The sequence below is a fragment of a genome, unplaced genomic scaffold, assembly GCF_019419815.1.
Source record: "Pyrus x bretschneideri cultivar Hongxiangsu unplaced genomic scaffold, Pyrus_bretschneideri_v1 Contig53, whole genome shotgun sequence".
Lineage (NCBI taxonomy): Eukaryota > Viridiplantae > Streptophyta > Magnoliopsida > Rosales > Rosaceae > Pyrus > Pyrus x bretschneideri.
This window is the reverse complement of record NW_025999791.1, coordinates 755588-770408: the sequence shown is the minus strand read 5'-3', so window position 1 is coordinate 770408 and position 14821 is coordinate 755588. Positions and strand designations below refer to the sequence as shown.

Sequence of the window (14821 nt, the reverse complement as noted above, 5' to 3'; positions counted from 1 at the left end):
CCACCCGACAAGTGAGAAAATCAAAAGTTCAGTTTTATATGTTACCCGAGCCCATCCAATCCCCAAAATCCCAAACCAACCCAATCTTGTTGTTCGGCTTTGCCCAATTAATTGTATTGGCTCTCACATAAGCTTTTGAACACCTACAAAAAAAAAATCAAAAGATAGCTTCCTGACTCCAAAGGATTAATGCTCGGTGTTCATTCCTGTTCGACATGGTTGTCGTTGATTGGATTAACTCGAGTTAACCTCCACATCTGACATGTCATACTAGTCTGTTCGGAATATTACTTTCGTTAATAAATGCATGGAGTAGATAGGCCTTGAAGTGCATAGCATATAATCTTCGGAGTTTCAACGAAAACCCCACGATACTGTTCACTTTAACGAAAAACCACATTTTTACACTAAAAAGTCAATCATGGTATTATTCACTTTACCCTTTATTTTGTCCTTATTGTTAAAACTCAAAATTTTCAAGCCATTTTCATTATTTTTCCTTATAATCTTCCCCGGTAACCAGAACTCGAGAGGGGATGCAAATTGATGGCAAAACTGTGACGGAGAATTTTTTACAACTTCAGATACAAAAGATTGGTTCGACAAATAATTAAATTGAAAACCTCCCTCCCTTGCATAATAAAAGTTAACATAAACCAAAACTGAATATCTTATAATCCCCTGAAGCATGTTATGGGAACAATTGATAAAGAGGTCTAGCAATTGTGAGGGGAAACTATATGCATTTTGCTCCAACGAAAAATGTTGTACCGGAATTTACAAACCGTATTCAACCCTCCATCTGTAAATCAGCAAAAAAATCGTTTGAACTTCCCGAAACACGATCTTTGCTTGCATTTTTCCTTTTGGTCCCTGCAAAAGATTGTAACATCGGTTAAATAATGCTTTTCGATAATGACTAATGTGTTTGGTTTTGGAGCCAAACCGAACTTCTATTTTTTTAATCACGTAAACAAACCTTTGTTCGACTTCGGAGGATTAATATCCATATCCATATCATCACTATCGCTGTCCTCCACAGCTGCCTGAGGCTTTGAAGGCTTCGTCGAACCTTGCAATAACTCATCCATATCCCACAGCTGCGTTAAGCAATTGTCAAGGGTCAATTCATAAAACTACTAAGATCATTACTAGAAAGTAGGTTGAAATCATAAACGTGACAGATTAATAAAAGAGCACTGAGAGAGGGGGAGAGAGACACAAACCTTCAACATCTGATCATGTGCTATGCTGCCCAGAAACTTTTTGTCGTGGGAAAAAGCTACAAAACGAAACAAGACAGCTTGTTAACCAACCACAACAAAATAAGAAAATTGATTTTAGGTTGATGGTAAAGATTCAACAACGAGACCATATTGAACTCAGCAGCAATGAGTTCGCCACCATAATGTATTTTCTATGAATAATAAGCTGTTATATAATGCTCAACAATAAAAGTACTTTGATTACTCAACCCTCTAAAAATAAAAGAATGCATTACCAAGACCCTCAACCGGGTATTCTGAGTGCTCTGCAATAGGTTGGATGACTCTGTTGGGTAATATACCTACGAGGCTGAGAAATTTGTATGAAATCAATCTTAATGCTAAAAAGGTTAAAGAGCAATGAAATATAATGAATCGATTCTGCATGCTATTTCACCTGATAAGTCCAGTTTCAGATCCAGTGATCAACCTATCTTCATCAAGCTGACACAATAAATTTTAAAATGCTTCAACAAACACTCGTACAAAAATGTAAAACAGATATATGACCAACTCACCTTCAACAAAACATCAACAGAATTCGGAGAGAGATCAACAAATCGATCGCTGGAATTCAAAGGGTCATCCAGAAAGGAAAATCAGAAGTGGGAGAGAGAGAGGAGCAATAAAGTTGAAAGTATTGCTTTCATGATTAAAGACAACATATCTTCCGGTTTGTTACCCCCCCCCCCCCCCCCCCAACAATTACGATTTTCAACTTTTTAAACATGATTAAAAATGAAAATAACAAATACCTGCAATCCTTGAAAGATCCCCATGAATACAATAACAGATTCCCAATGTGTGAGCTGCACACCACTTTCCGACCATTCTGACCAACAAAAAGAATGAAAAAGGCATGGAATAAAGGAGAAGAAAAGCAAGAGGGAAAAATATATGATATTGATGAAATCATAAAATCACGGGAAGAAATTCAAAGGGGGAGACAGCAATGCAACCTTCATGATAACCACAGACAGTAGCTCCTCTTCTGAAAATTCAGATTGAGCTTGCACCTGTCGTTACCATAGAACCAAATTTGGAAATCTTTTAGTAATCCACTATAAGCATTGACCTTGTAATTTAGAGCAGTTTTAGAAAGGAAAAAAAAACCTTACTTTATTTCTTCGAAGATTGCAAACAGAAAGAGTCCCATCTCCACTTAACAATGCAAAAGAACACATATAAATGAACAACTCTTGAGGGTTGCATTTGCCGCAAAAGTAAGGGAAATACAATAAAAAAACAAGGGCATGAAGGACTACCTAGTTCCTAGGAGTTTCATGGAATCAGCCGCAAAAGTCATATCAGAAATGTATTCTTCATGAGCTTTGAAAGTATTGCAGCAAGACTGTTGCCTGGTATCCCACACCTGACCAATAAGCAATGTCAAAAAACGACAAACCAAACGAAAACAACGGTAAATGAAGCACAAGCAAAACACAAAATGACCTTAATACAGCCTTCGTCATCTCCAGAGGCAACTGTGGACTCAGTCAAGTTTATAAGCTTATTGACTGCAGACCTGAATTTGATTAAGGAATGTTAGATCATGATCTAAATGAGAATTTCTTGAGAGCTGACTAGTTACAGAGCAGAGAGAGAGAGAGAGAGAGAGAGAGAGAGAGAGAGACCCATGAGCCTCGTCAAGGCGAGCAATAGCAGCACCAGTTTCCACATCCGTTGCAAGAATTGAACAGTCGGGAGAGCCCGTCAAAATGGCTAACATCATCATCCATCAGTAACTTCTTATTAGCACAACTAATTATGATAAAGTAACAATATCAAATAACTAAAAAGTAAAAACTCAATGATACCTTGGCCATTGTTGATGAAGCGAACAGCTCTGCAAGATTCACTGTGTGCATGAACTTCCAACACCCTAAAATCATATTCATCTTAATCATCATCATAGTAATAATAATCATATAAGAATGCATAGAGTAATTAAGAAAAAATAACGGAGAAACTTAAGAAAATTGACCTTTGAGGTACTGAATCAGATGCATATCGGTACAAGTGAAGATCGCCATTGATAAGACCTGTAGTCACCAAGTGCTGCGATGGATGAAAATCAATGTCAAACGCCAAGTGCCCCAAATTTATCTCCATTCCTTTATCACTTTCCGCTTTCTTCCTCACTATATGCAGCGAACGATCAGTGCGTCCTTCATGCAAGCAAATATGTTCGTAGGCCCGTACAACAGTTGCAGTCTGAACTCTAAATTTTCCTCAGTTCAATCCAGTCCAAATTTGATTGCTTTTCTAGTAGGAAAATAGAAACGAAAATGCAGACATTAAAAGCTGTTGTCGAAACCAACCCGAATAGTAGATATGAACAATTCACCACAAAACGGAGATAAATTCAACTAGAATATGTTTAAACTCAATCACAACAAAAGAGAGAGCTTACTGAAGTTGGAAATTTCTAAATCCAAAATAATCAAATAAACTGAGAGTAATCATTTCAACATACAACCCGAACATAAAAATTAATATAGTTCATATCCAATTAATTCCAATCAATTCGGCCTCCAATTTATGCAAAATAATTCAAAATTTTCAATTTAATAAAATAGTAATCACAGAAAATTAAAAAAAAAAGATTATTTCCGAGCAAGATGAAGTATGACTTACACAGTGAAGATTGAGACTGAGAGAAGGAGAGAAGGCGGCGGCGCTGTCTGTGGCGCTGAGACCGACGGAGAGGAAAAGGAGGAGGAAGAGGTGCAGCGGCAGGCAACAGAGGAAGAGGCAGAGGGGTTTTGAGGGGACTTAACGAAGGCACATGACGTAATCACTGGGCTGGGATCTGTTTGGGCTATAATAACTGAAGGCCCACATTCGAATCCAGTCCAATATTTTTGGACTTTGAAACACCCGATCAAATTCGTAAAATGTTTTGGTAAAGGAATCCAAAGAACGAGTCACATTACAAATGAATGGATGAGAAAGAAAATAGAAGGTTTAACAGTTATGAAAGTTAAATCTAACGACTAAATAACATGTAGTACTGTGTGTTGCGGAATATTAAAGCCACACCTTATAAGTCAACTGATTTTATATTAAAATAATTCTTTCAAAAACAAACTCTACTAATATGTGGGTTTATGTTAACTTCTCGTTTTCAGCGTGAGTTTTCCAATTTTGACCTTTAAAGTTGATTCGAGATATAACGGTTTCAATCGCATTAATAATACTTTAACCCAAACCAACCCACCTATTCAACGGGTTTTTACCCAAAAGTAAAGTTTTAATGCTTAAAATCCAACCCAAACCAACTCATACCGAGTAGGGGTTGGCTAGTAATCCCATTCCAATGCCCACCCCTAATTTGGATTAAAACTCTCGTAATAGATGTTATGGTAGTCGACGTTGGCTTCGCCCCACTCTTTTACCATCCAGAGAGAAAATATGAAGTTTACTCTAGCAATAACATGATTCAAATTTGCTTTTGACGAGAATCAAACCAAAACCTCTCACTTAAAAGTAAAGAAGAACAACACTAGACCGTGACAACTCTCATAATAAATGCTAAATTTGAAGTTTACTCTAAAGTAAACAATTTGAGAATGTTCTTCAGCAAAAGAAAAGGATTGATTTATGAATTGTCGAAAACATTGCGAAAAATACATTAAAGGAGAGAGCAGCTGGGGAAAATGCCCCTTACAATACTAGTACAGATCGAAGGACTAACAATTTTCGAGCTCAAATACGAAATATTCATCCTGGCTGGAGAATTTTACCCAGAGACGTATGTGAATGCTAGGTCCTGGAAAAACATTCCTCTGTGCTCAAAATTTCTAAATTCATCAAAGCTTGCACAGCCTGGACTTAATACAATACTGTCCCCTGCAATAATCAGAGAATAATGAAATAAGCTTGATATCTTCGCGTCGCTAAAATTCATAAATTTTAAGGTAAACATATCTTAAAACAATGCTCAATGCCAATCATTTAACGTAGAGATTTTATAACTGGAACCGCTAATACGCAATTAAACAGAAATGGGCTGGAATGCAAATAATAGACAAACAGATTTTCTAGCACTTTTGAGCAATGATGTACGTACCATGTTCTGCCATCCTCCTAGCCCAGTTGACAGCATCCTTAAGATTTACGGCTCTGATGCAGGGAATGCTAAGTCCGTTATCAGACAGCGTCTTCTGAATCAGCATTCCGGAAGACCCAAACTTCGAGACATTGGTGAACAGATAGCATTAGTCAGGCAGAATATTAGAATTTGTTGGTAAAAAATAATCACAAGATGCAGGTAAACTATGTTTCATATTGGAAAACCACTACAAGATTTGAAGGCACAAGCACTGATATTGGCAACTAAGTATAAATCAAGAGGAAACGATAATATACCGTGATTACACATCTCTGGTACTTCAAAGGTTCTATCAGTCGTTCAAAACCATTACACTCTTGTCCATCTAACGACTGCAAAAGAAAAACATTATCATGAAAATTTTAACAGTGACGTTTGTTTGAAGAAAAAAAAAAGTTAGATCACATAAACGAGAAATGTATGTTGATTTTGTTAAACTAATGTGAATTCCATTGGAATTCCTCCTAAAATCTAATGTAATTATTTCATTTACGAGTAAAATTCAATGTAATAAAGTTAAATTTAAAGTGAGAGTCTAATTCTTCAATTCATAATTCATAATAATGATGCAACACTACTAGCACATGCACTAACCATTTTGACTTATCTAATGCGTACTCAAATGAGTATTTGGCAAAGCAGAATAAACAGGGATTCTCACATGAACTTGACGTGTAAAATGATAAAAGAAACTTCACACATTTTCATTTTTACTATAAACAATGTCTCAGTTAATCCATTAATTTAACTCCAATTAATTTTCCATCTTTTCCTCCCCACTTGACTGGTGAACGCGATGTCTTACTCTAAGCTTTCATGTAAGGAAAAAAAAAACAAAGACAAATGAGAAGTATGAAGATTAAAGCAGCATTTAGCAACTAGGATAAATTGTAACCTTCGCAAGGCCCCCAAGTAGAACCACAGACTTTTGTTTCTTTAGATCCATTAGTCCTGTGTATGTTGCTTCCACATTTGTTGCCTTACTGTCATCGACCCAGGTCACTCCATGGATATCCTTGCATACTGCATAACAAAAGTAAAGTAGTGAAAATGATATAAATTTGATCCACGGGAAAAAAGGGTATGCTCCAACTCATTGATTTCATATTTCCAATCAAGATAGAATGAAGAAAGAAACAGCTCACAACTTAGAGAGGTGCATCTGTTTCAACTGACCAATTTGCATACGATGAGGTGGTGCCCTTAATTTTTCAATACATGGACCTATGGCTTCAACATCAACTCCAACATTCAGTCCAACAACAGACAGAGCAGCCACCGCAGCATTGTGAAAGTTGTGTCCCCCCATCGTTTTCATTGCCCCCAATTGTAGTTGTGAATTGACTCCCAATGCAGGCACTTCTAAGCTTGCAATTTTTGTCTCCATGTCAATCTTTCAAATTTTAATACACGTTACCAAATTAAAACCATATATGATATTAAAAGTAAAACTGAAGAAAGGCAGAAAGGAGAAAACATGAATGAAGTATAAATTTAGACTTGTGATGCTAATATATAGATTATGGTTTATGTTTCATTCCAAAATTTATCACCAATGACTTTGAGCCGTAGCTTTCGAAAAAAATTTCCTTCTCTGTTTCTAAAATAAAATGGCAACACTACGAGCATCCAAAATAAGACAATTTTCCAAATTCTTGATCTCACGTGGGGCTGGACTTCTATCTTTATTTCTCCAAATATTTGACATTGATATGTAGACTTATAATGGTCCATTACTTGACAGCAAAGTTCCTAAAATAATAAGCGAAGTAATTCTTACTTTCACACCTGGAATGGCTCCTATCCACGCAAGATTAAGTTCATTCAAGCTTTCAATAATTGCTTCATCTAAGTACTGGTTTCCTGAAATAGATTGCAAGAAAAGCCGTCAGAAACATATACGAAGTCTCATACAAGCAACAACGGTATGGTATCACCGAAATCACAGATACATACACAGACACCAGATGAATGAGGATAAAGTGAAACCAACTGAAAAGGTTCTGGTCATCATCTATTTTCCAGTACTTTTACACATGGTTTTAAAAATTGTCAGCCTCCATGCATCCTATGCAGTATTTCATAACGTTTGTGCTTTGTACTTTCAAAGATGTCCAGTGTAACCAAATAGAAACATATAGAGTTTGAATCAAAGGGATGTACATAACTCTCAAACAAACAAACTGTATGAAATTATATGGGTCCGTTATAACTTATTACTCATGGAACTTGAAGCATTTGCATCTTTCTCTTTGCTTGTAAACATCAACACATGACAATCTACCTGACACAAAGTAGATCTACATTGACCAACCTGCATTCCCTATCCCCAACCTGAGATCACCGGCCTAAACAACAAGCAAACACTCGAATGTGAGAGCTAGGGATCACTCAATGAATGGACTAGAGTGGCGGTCCAAATCTTATCTCAACTGCAAGAATAACTGATTAAGCTGGCATAAGGGTCATTCTCCAAACGGGAAGGGGCCAAAGAAAGATCGGCCATAGGAGTATTCTGGGAGATAATCCAATGGACTTAGGAGACCCTCTTTAAGTATCACAGAAACCACAGCTAATCGGAAAGAGAAATCATCCCAATATCACTTTTAGAAGTAGATTTTCAATCCAAAGAAAGAAAGAAAAAAGTATTGTGGTGATCAAGGTTCATTCTACATGTCAACATCCGTATACCTTCTGGGTCTGCATTGAGGTCATTTTTAAGGAACCTAATAATTTTCTTTTCTAAAGTCAGTTATATAGAAATCTGAGAATTAGTTTCTCAAATAGAAGAGAAAAAAAAAATCTAAGCATTCGACTTCACAGGTTATATCCACTCCTAGTTTAATCTTGCTATCAGAAAAATGGGTTTAGTCATCATGCATGATTTCCAACCCAACCCCACAAATTCACTTTTTCGTGCCTTACCTATAATCTAATAGGAACCTATTAATAAAACAGCAATGATGGGTAAATTGCTGACAATGGATGTCAGAAATAACTTCAGAAAAATTCTATAGATCCAAAATACATTTACCAAGAGAATGACGTGCATACCAAAACAAAGAAGCCCAAGCTTGGCACCAGTCATGTGAAAAAATAACCGGCATTTAGTTTGTGCATAATCCCTCATTGTCCCATGCCTTTCTAGATGATCAGGTGTAAGGTTTAACACCACAGCAACCTCCACAAAAGCATATTATATTGAAGGAGGAAATAAAGTGTGAAATATTTATAAAGCTGGAAGGGGGTGCAACGACGCAAATTTTCAAAAAAGCACTTACAGAAGGGCAGAAGTACTTGCTGGGAATCTCCATTTGATAACTGCTAACCTCCACAACTGCAACCTGGAAAAATGTAGCAACATCCGTATATGTCTGTTAAGTGCCTCCTATTTTCTTCAACAAATTTCAAGTTGAGCCAAAAATTCTCGTTAATCAATGACTTTCAACTATGTTATTGCAAAATCACTTTCACAAACACAGGAACACAATTCACCCAGACTATTGGACACACCTTAAACTTGGGTTTTGAAGAAGGTGGCTGTAAGCATTGGAAAACAGCCTCTGAGAGTGGGTTACCAAGGTTACCCCCAACAAATGTCTCGATTCCAAAATGACTAAGCATCTACCTTCATATGAGAAGAAATTAATTAAGGACTCCATTTTACAACATGATAAATTCATGATATAAGAAACTAAATTTATCCTAGTATTCTAATTAACAACTCTCTTTATTCCAACATAACTTTGCATGGATGCTGCAGCTTCTATAGACAGCAGACAGGGACTTGTGCCAATTGAAAGCAATGCATGCTGGAAGCAATGTCAACTTATCTAAATATTTGATGATTATTCATCCATTTTTGGAGTTTGGGGATTGGTGGAACGCATTTAGGTTGTTATATTGTGAACTTCAGAAATGAGAGCATTTTTCTCACTGTCCATTTTTCATTTGGGCTTTAGATTAAGTGTTTCGGTTCAGATTTCTGTTGCTATCAGCAACAATATGAGACATTGATACTTAAATTACCATGAATAAGCATAAATTAATTCGACCCCACTTAGTGGGATAAGCTTTGTTGTTGTTGTAAGCATAAATAAATAAAAAGAGTAAGATCTAGTACCTGTCCAGCAAAAGTGACTACGGTTGATTTTCCATTGGTCCCTGTCACTGCTAAAATCTTTACACTTTCTGGGAGAATTTCAGCAGCAAAGTCCAACTCAGACATTACCTGCTTTCCCTGCATTTCAGCTCCAAAGAACTCATGACAAAATCTCGGGAATCCACGGCTAAACTAAATAAGGCTGCATATTTCCCTAAATGAGGCATTGTCCAATGCCCTTACTTGAATGAATCCATTCAGAACGGATTACAGAAACAGTACACCATCAGTCCACACGTGTATAACCAAAGAATGTTATGATACATAAAGCAAGGCACGCAAATGTATGTATTTCTCCAAAGCCTAAACTTATTCAAAATTAAACTTATAGGTCGGTCGTCTTCGATTTATTCATTCAACGGTTGAACCAAAGCTTAAACTTATTCAAAATTAAACATATAGGTATGTTGTCCTTAGATTATTCATTCAATGGTAGGCACATATTATGAACGCACTAACTTACTGACTGCAACAAAGAGGAAAGACCATAATTTTGTAGGGGAACTCCAGGGGACACCACAACCCTGTCCGCATTATTAAGTAGCTCCTCATCAAATTCACCCAGGATTGTTTTCAATGCACCTATTCCGTCATATTGCTTCTCAAAGAGCGGATCTTTCTGCAACCAACTAGAACTTAAACCACTAGAAGTATGCACGATGAAGGCAGGGAAATTCGGTGAAATGAGGGTTTTACAAATCCCAATTGCTGAAATGATGACATATCAATAAAATCCAGAACATTGATAGTTTCAGCAATTGGGATTAGTATTTTCATCATTTCAGCCAATTTCTCTTTCTTGTTTATGAATACAAACACAGCTACACACACATACACAATGCAATCAGTGGGACAAATGGATTTTTGGGCATACCTCTAAAAGACGCAGATTCGGGTTCTGATCGAAGGCGAAAACTGAAGCACCTCTGGCAAGAGCAAGCCTGGCCGCAGCTCTCCCAGATTTTCCCAACCCAACAATCTGCAAACACCAAACTTTCTCAGAAGATTGAATTGCAATAACTTAACGGAATCAGAAAGGGAATGAAATAGCTTAGCTTACAGCGACGGATTGGCCTCGAAGGTCCTGTTCCGGAGCGCATGATCGGACGTTTGCTGGGAGTTTCAGCTCCGCGGAGCAATTGGGTTTGGGGCTGAGGGTTCGGATTGCATAGCCATTGTTCAAAGATTGCATCTTCATGCCGATTGAGCGTTTACATTTGTTCGTTCAAATGGGGTTTTGCTCGAATGCGCGGCAAAGTATTATATATCGTGCAGTGATCGGAGCCGTTGGGCGTCTTCCAGATGAACCGGGAAGAGGGTTTTGCTTTCTTCTTTTTATTTTTCAATTTCTGGTGTTTTGCGACATTTTCTTTTTCTTTTTTCTTAGTAATAAATTTGGAAATGTTGTAAAATATAGAGTGAATCATTGAATGTCACACATGTGATTATCCGAGAAAGCAAACAAAATAGATTTTGGTGATAATTGTTGAAAGTTTTAGTTAAAAATGTCTTACAGAGATTAAAAATTTTCTTCATGTATGTAAAATGTTATCGATCAAAACCTTGGTATATAAAGATACGTTTATATCTTCAATAAACGATTAAAATTTTTCTTCATGTATGTAGGATATTGTAGATCAAAACCTGTATATAGAGATATGTTTATATCTTCAATAAACTTGTTTACACACCAAAACCCAAGTCAGCAAATAAGGTTCAACGTTGGTGAACATAAAAAGGAACCGGATCCCCTTCGAATTCAAATGAACTGAGCCCACTAATTAATGAATCTTGACTATTGAAATTTGATCTAACGGCTACAAACAAGGGTCTTCTAAAGTTACAATAATTGTAGTCGTTGAATCAAATTTCAATGGTTTGGATTCATTAATTAATGGGCTCAGTTCCCTTGAATCCAGAGGGGATCTGGTTCACATAAAAAGGAAGTTCAACAAAAAAAAGAAGGATGTTGATGTTGTAAAGGTGACTGGATGGCTGGCCACTAATCCACTTCAATCTGTCTTTATTGGATGGAATGTTAGGTGACTCCACTAATATGCCTTTCACTATGTTGCTTGTGATTTGATTCTATAAAAGCAAGTCTTATGAAACACAACACACCTAAGGATGAAAGTAAGAAGTTCACGGAAGAGGAGAAGAAAAAAGAGAAGAAGAGTAAAGGGGATAATAGAGAGAGTTATTTTGTACTCTTATTATTCTAAATTATAATGGAAGCATCACTGCTGCTCTAAGGACGTACTCCAGTCATACTGACTGTAGAGGAACCTCGTAAATTTTGGGTCTTGTTTTATTTATTCCACTGCACACACCATCGATTTTATAACACGTTATCAGCACGAGATGCTCTTATGTCAGTGGAAAACATAACGCCATAAATTCGGATAAACACAAGTCAAACTTGCGGTACTAGGAGCAATTTAGCTCAGAGAATGAGCACCAAAAAAATCGCATAGTAGAGACGGCAAGCTAGACACAACAAACAGGGAAGATCATCTTGTCCCAAAAATCCATCAACCTTTCTTTTATCACTTTTTCTTTTATCACTCTAACTGTTGATGTGCTGATCCTTATCCCTACTAGACTTGCAATCTCGTCTTTCTCTCGTGGACAAGAGAGATGGAGAGATCTTACAGACAAATAAAGGTACAGCAAAATAAGCAAAGGTATGTCTATTTTTCGTCTTTCCCACCACGCCAGAAGCGCCCCACTGAATTCTGATGAGAATTGAAATTTACAACGACCTGTAGTCGTCACGAAATATGAAAACTCAAACCTGACAACTGGTTTCCAAAGATCCAGGAGAATCTCATCAAACTTGAAAACCCAGATCGCGTTGTTTTCGACGCATCTTGAGAACTCCCATGAATATTCGGTTGTTTGAGATAGCGATGGCAAGAATGAATCCACACAGGCCTCCATCTCTTGTGCCTCCGTCAACCTCATTATCATTTATGTCTTTGTAGGAAGGTTCTTGTTTTGCGATGCTATGTTCTCTAGACCATGCAAGAACAACACCAATCCTTGGTAGCCTTTTTGGATTGAATTGGTTTTGTGTGACCTCTACAACAACCCAGATGGTCCTAGGTTTCGAGACTGGTAAAGACAGACAAAGAAAAAATGAAAAAAAAAGAAGTTTATGGAATGTGTATGGCACCATTTGAAAAAAAAGCAATAATGCATTTGCACCATTTGAATGAAAAATAATAATTAAAAAGGAGGAAATGGGGCCAAAGCTCTTGGAAAGGTGCATTGCACCATGTGAAAGGAAAAAAAAAAAAAACAAAACAAAAGTTTATTGGAATGTTGCAACATGTGAATGAATAAGAAAAATAATAATAATAAAAAGGTAAAGGTTTTTAGATGGTGTTACACCATCTGAAAAGAAAGAAGAAATATATATATATATATATATATATATATATATATTTATGTGAATGATGTTGGTTTAAAATCATTTCACAAGTTCTATTTATTTTAAAGCAATTTATTTATCATGGACGGTTTTACTGCCTACTACTTTAAGTTTTGATTTATGTGAATGGTGCTGAATTAAAACTCTTGTCACAAGCTTTATTTACTTAAATGTAATTTATTTACTATGGCTGGAATTACCGCCTATTGCTTTAATTTATTTATTTTACTTATCTTTTGTTACGATGAGTATATACAAGACCTAAAGTTTCTTGATCAGATCAGAACCTATAGTTTCTTGATCCTCATCAGATAAAATAATTGGACCTGAAGTTCCATCATGCAAAGAGATCAGGCATGAAGTCATTTGATCCTCAAGACATAAAGTTTCTTGATGAATATCGTAAGTTTGAAATGCCGCAGTGCCTTCAACTTAATTGTAATAAAAGTCATAAGAGTCTCAATCTACATACTATTAAATAAGGACCAGAAGTTTCTTATATCCATACTCAAAATGGTTTAGTATAAGTATTTATTAAGCGGATGAAATTGATTACCCGCGCTCTGCTCATGAAAATGAAATTACCAAGTTTCTACATGGGGACATGTCATTTTACATGATTCAATATTAATTCGGTTGAGACATGTTGCCAACCATCAATATTTCTCAGTACAACTCGTGTTTAGGCACCAGCTAAACATTACACATTTACAAGTTTTTGGTTATGTTACACCTGTGCCTGTTGTATTGCCAAAACGTACTAAAATAAGACATCAATACAAACTGGGAATTTATGTTGAATTTGATTCATTATCTATCATTCAACATTTGGAACCCTTAACTAGAGATATGTTTACCGTGCGGTTTGCAGACTATGATTTTGATAAGACAGTTTTCTCGCCATTAGGGGGAAGAAAATAACATCTTTTCAGAAGAACGATGAGAAAATACCATTCCAGAAGAATGATAAGAAAAAACCGTTCCAGAAGAATGAAGAGAATTTGTCTTATTTTGATTCACGAAGCAATCAATATGAAAATGAAGTAGGAATAATTGAATGATGCAATGATGTGTCAATCAAATGCCAGATGCATTTAATGATGCAACGAAAGTGATGAAATCACATATACTTGTTGCAAATGTGCCTACAAGAATTAACGTCCCTGTTGGACAATATAATAAGGCAGTAAATGATTTATTTTTTGCACGCCTGAAGCGTGGCAGACCCTCAGACTCAAAATATTCAGTCATTCGAAAGAAGAAGAATATGGCACTACTGAACTTTTGCATTCCCGAAGCATAACTGTTACATGCCAGAAGCAAGATAGTCGTTGTATGAATACATGTCCCAAAAAGGACGATCCGCGGACATAGGAATGTTGATGTCTCATGCATGAAGCATAGTAGAAATATAGGTTCCAATGACTCAACTCAAGGAAGTGGAGATTACAATCCAAACTCCATAACGCTCAAGAGGAGGTTATGATCCGCATTTTCTAAATTATGACCACCCTGAAAGAGATAATGTAATGCCCTTGAAAAGGCAATGGATATCCAAAAGAAATGAAAAACTTTTATGCATGCGCATGCACATAAGAATATGGGATCACAGATTGATGATAACCAATGGTAATTTTAGTTTTTACAAGTAACTACTAAATTCATCAATAAGATATATTGATATTGAGTCCTGTTCTTTTTCCGTCAATAAAATTATTGGCCAAAACGGAGAAAGGCAATTCCATTACAATTTTGTAAGAACATGGAAAAATAAACCTATATACTTGAAAACAATACAAATAGCCAAAAGATGTTGAACCTAGAAGGTTACATATGGGCATTTATAA

The 14821-nt window shown here is 36.3% G+C and overlaps 2 protein-coding genes across 8 annotated transcripts; both read right to left on the bottom strand.

Moving 5' to 3' along the window:
• Positions 1-543: 543 nt before the first annotated feature.
• LOC103939819 (WD repeat-containing protein 55) lies at positions 544-4064 on the bottom strand. Of its 2 annotated transcripts, none has more exons than XM_009349929.3 (15): positions 3903-4064; positions 3250-3525; positions 3083-3147; positions 2900-2987; positions 2718-2790; positions 2531-2637; positions 2384-2426; positions 2225-2281; positions 2021-2097; positions 1784-1832; positions 1663-1709; positions 1502-1575; positions 1227-1282; positions 980-1100; positions 544-873 (listed from the first exon to the last, which is right to left on the bottom strand). In XM_009349929.3, the coding sequence occupies exons 2-15, from the start codon at positions 3375-3377 to the stop codon at positions 791-793; spliced, it is 1068 nt and encodes a 355-aa protein (XP_009348204.2). In that variant the 5' UTR covers positions 3378-3525; positions 3903-4064; the 3' UTR covers positions 544-790. The 2 variants fall into 2 exon arrangements, with proteins under 2 accessions (XP_009348204.2, XP_009348205.2); XM_009349930.3 differs by having other exon boundaries at positions 3250-3530; positions 3903-4035.
• A 783-nt stretch (positions 4065-4847) lies between these two features.
• Positions 4848-10935, bottom strand: LOC103939821 (UDP-N-acetylmuramoylalanine--D-glutamate ligase). Of its 6 annotated transcripts, none has more exons than XM_048570454.1 (13): positions 10602-10934; positions 10416-10520; positions 10005-10249; positions 9503-9619; positions 8893-9003; positions 8661-8723; positions 8434-8560; positions 7160-7242; positions 6556-6772; positions 6273-6402; positions 5637-5709; positions 5338-5458; positions 4848-5117 (listed from the first exon to the last, which is right to left on the bottom strand). In XM_048570454.1, the coding sequence occupies exons 1-13, from the start codon at positions 10639-10641 to the stop codon at positions 5008-5010; spliced, it is 1542 nt and encodes a 513-aa protein (XP_048426411.1). In that variant the 5' UTR covers positions 10642-10934; the 3' UTR covers positions 4848-5007. The 6 variants fall into 6 exon arrangements, with proteins under 6 accessions (XP_048426411.1, XP_048426412.1, XP_048426410.1 ...); XM_048570455.1 differs by having other exon boundaries at positions 6556-6741; positions 7168-7242; positions 10005-10160; positions 10602-10933; XM_048570453.1 differs by having other exon boundaries at positions 5637-5711; positions 6275-6402; positions 10005-10160; positions 10602-10932.
• Between the last annotated feature and the right edge of the window lie 3886 nt (positions 10936-14821).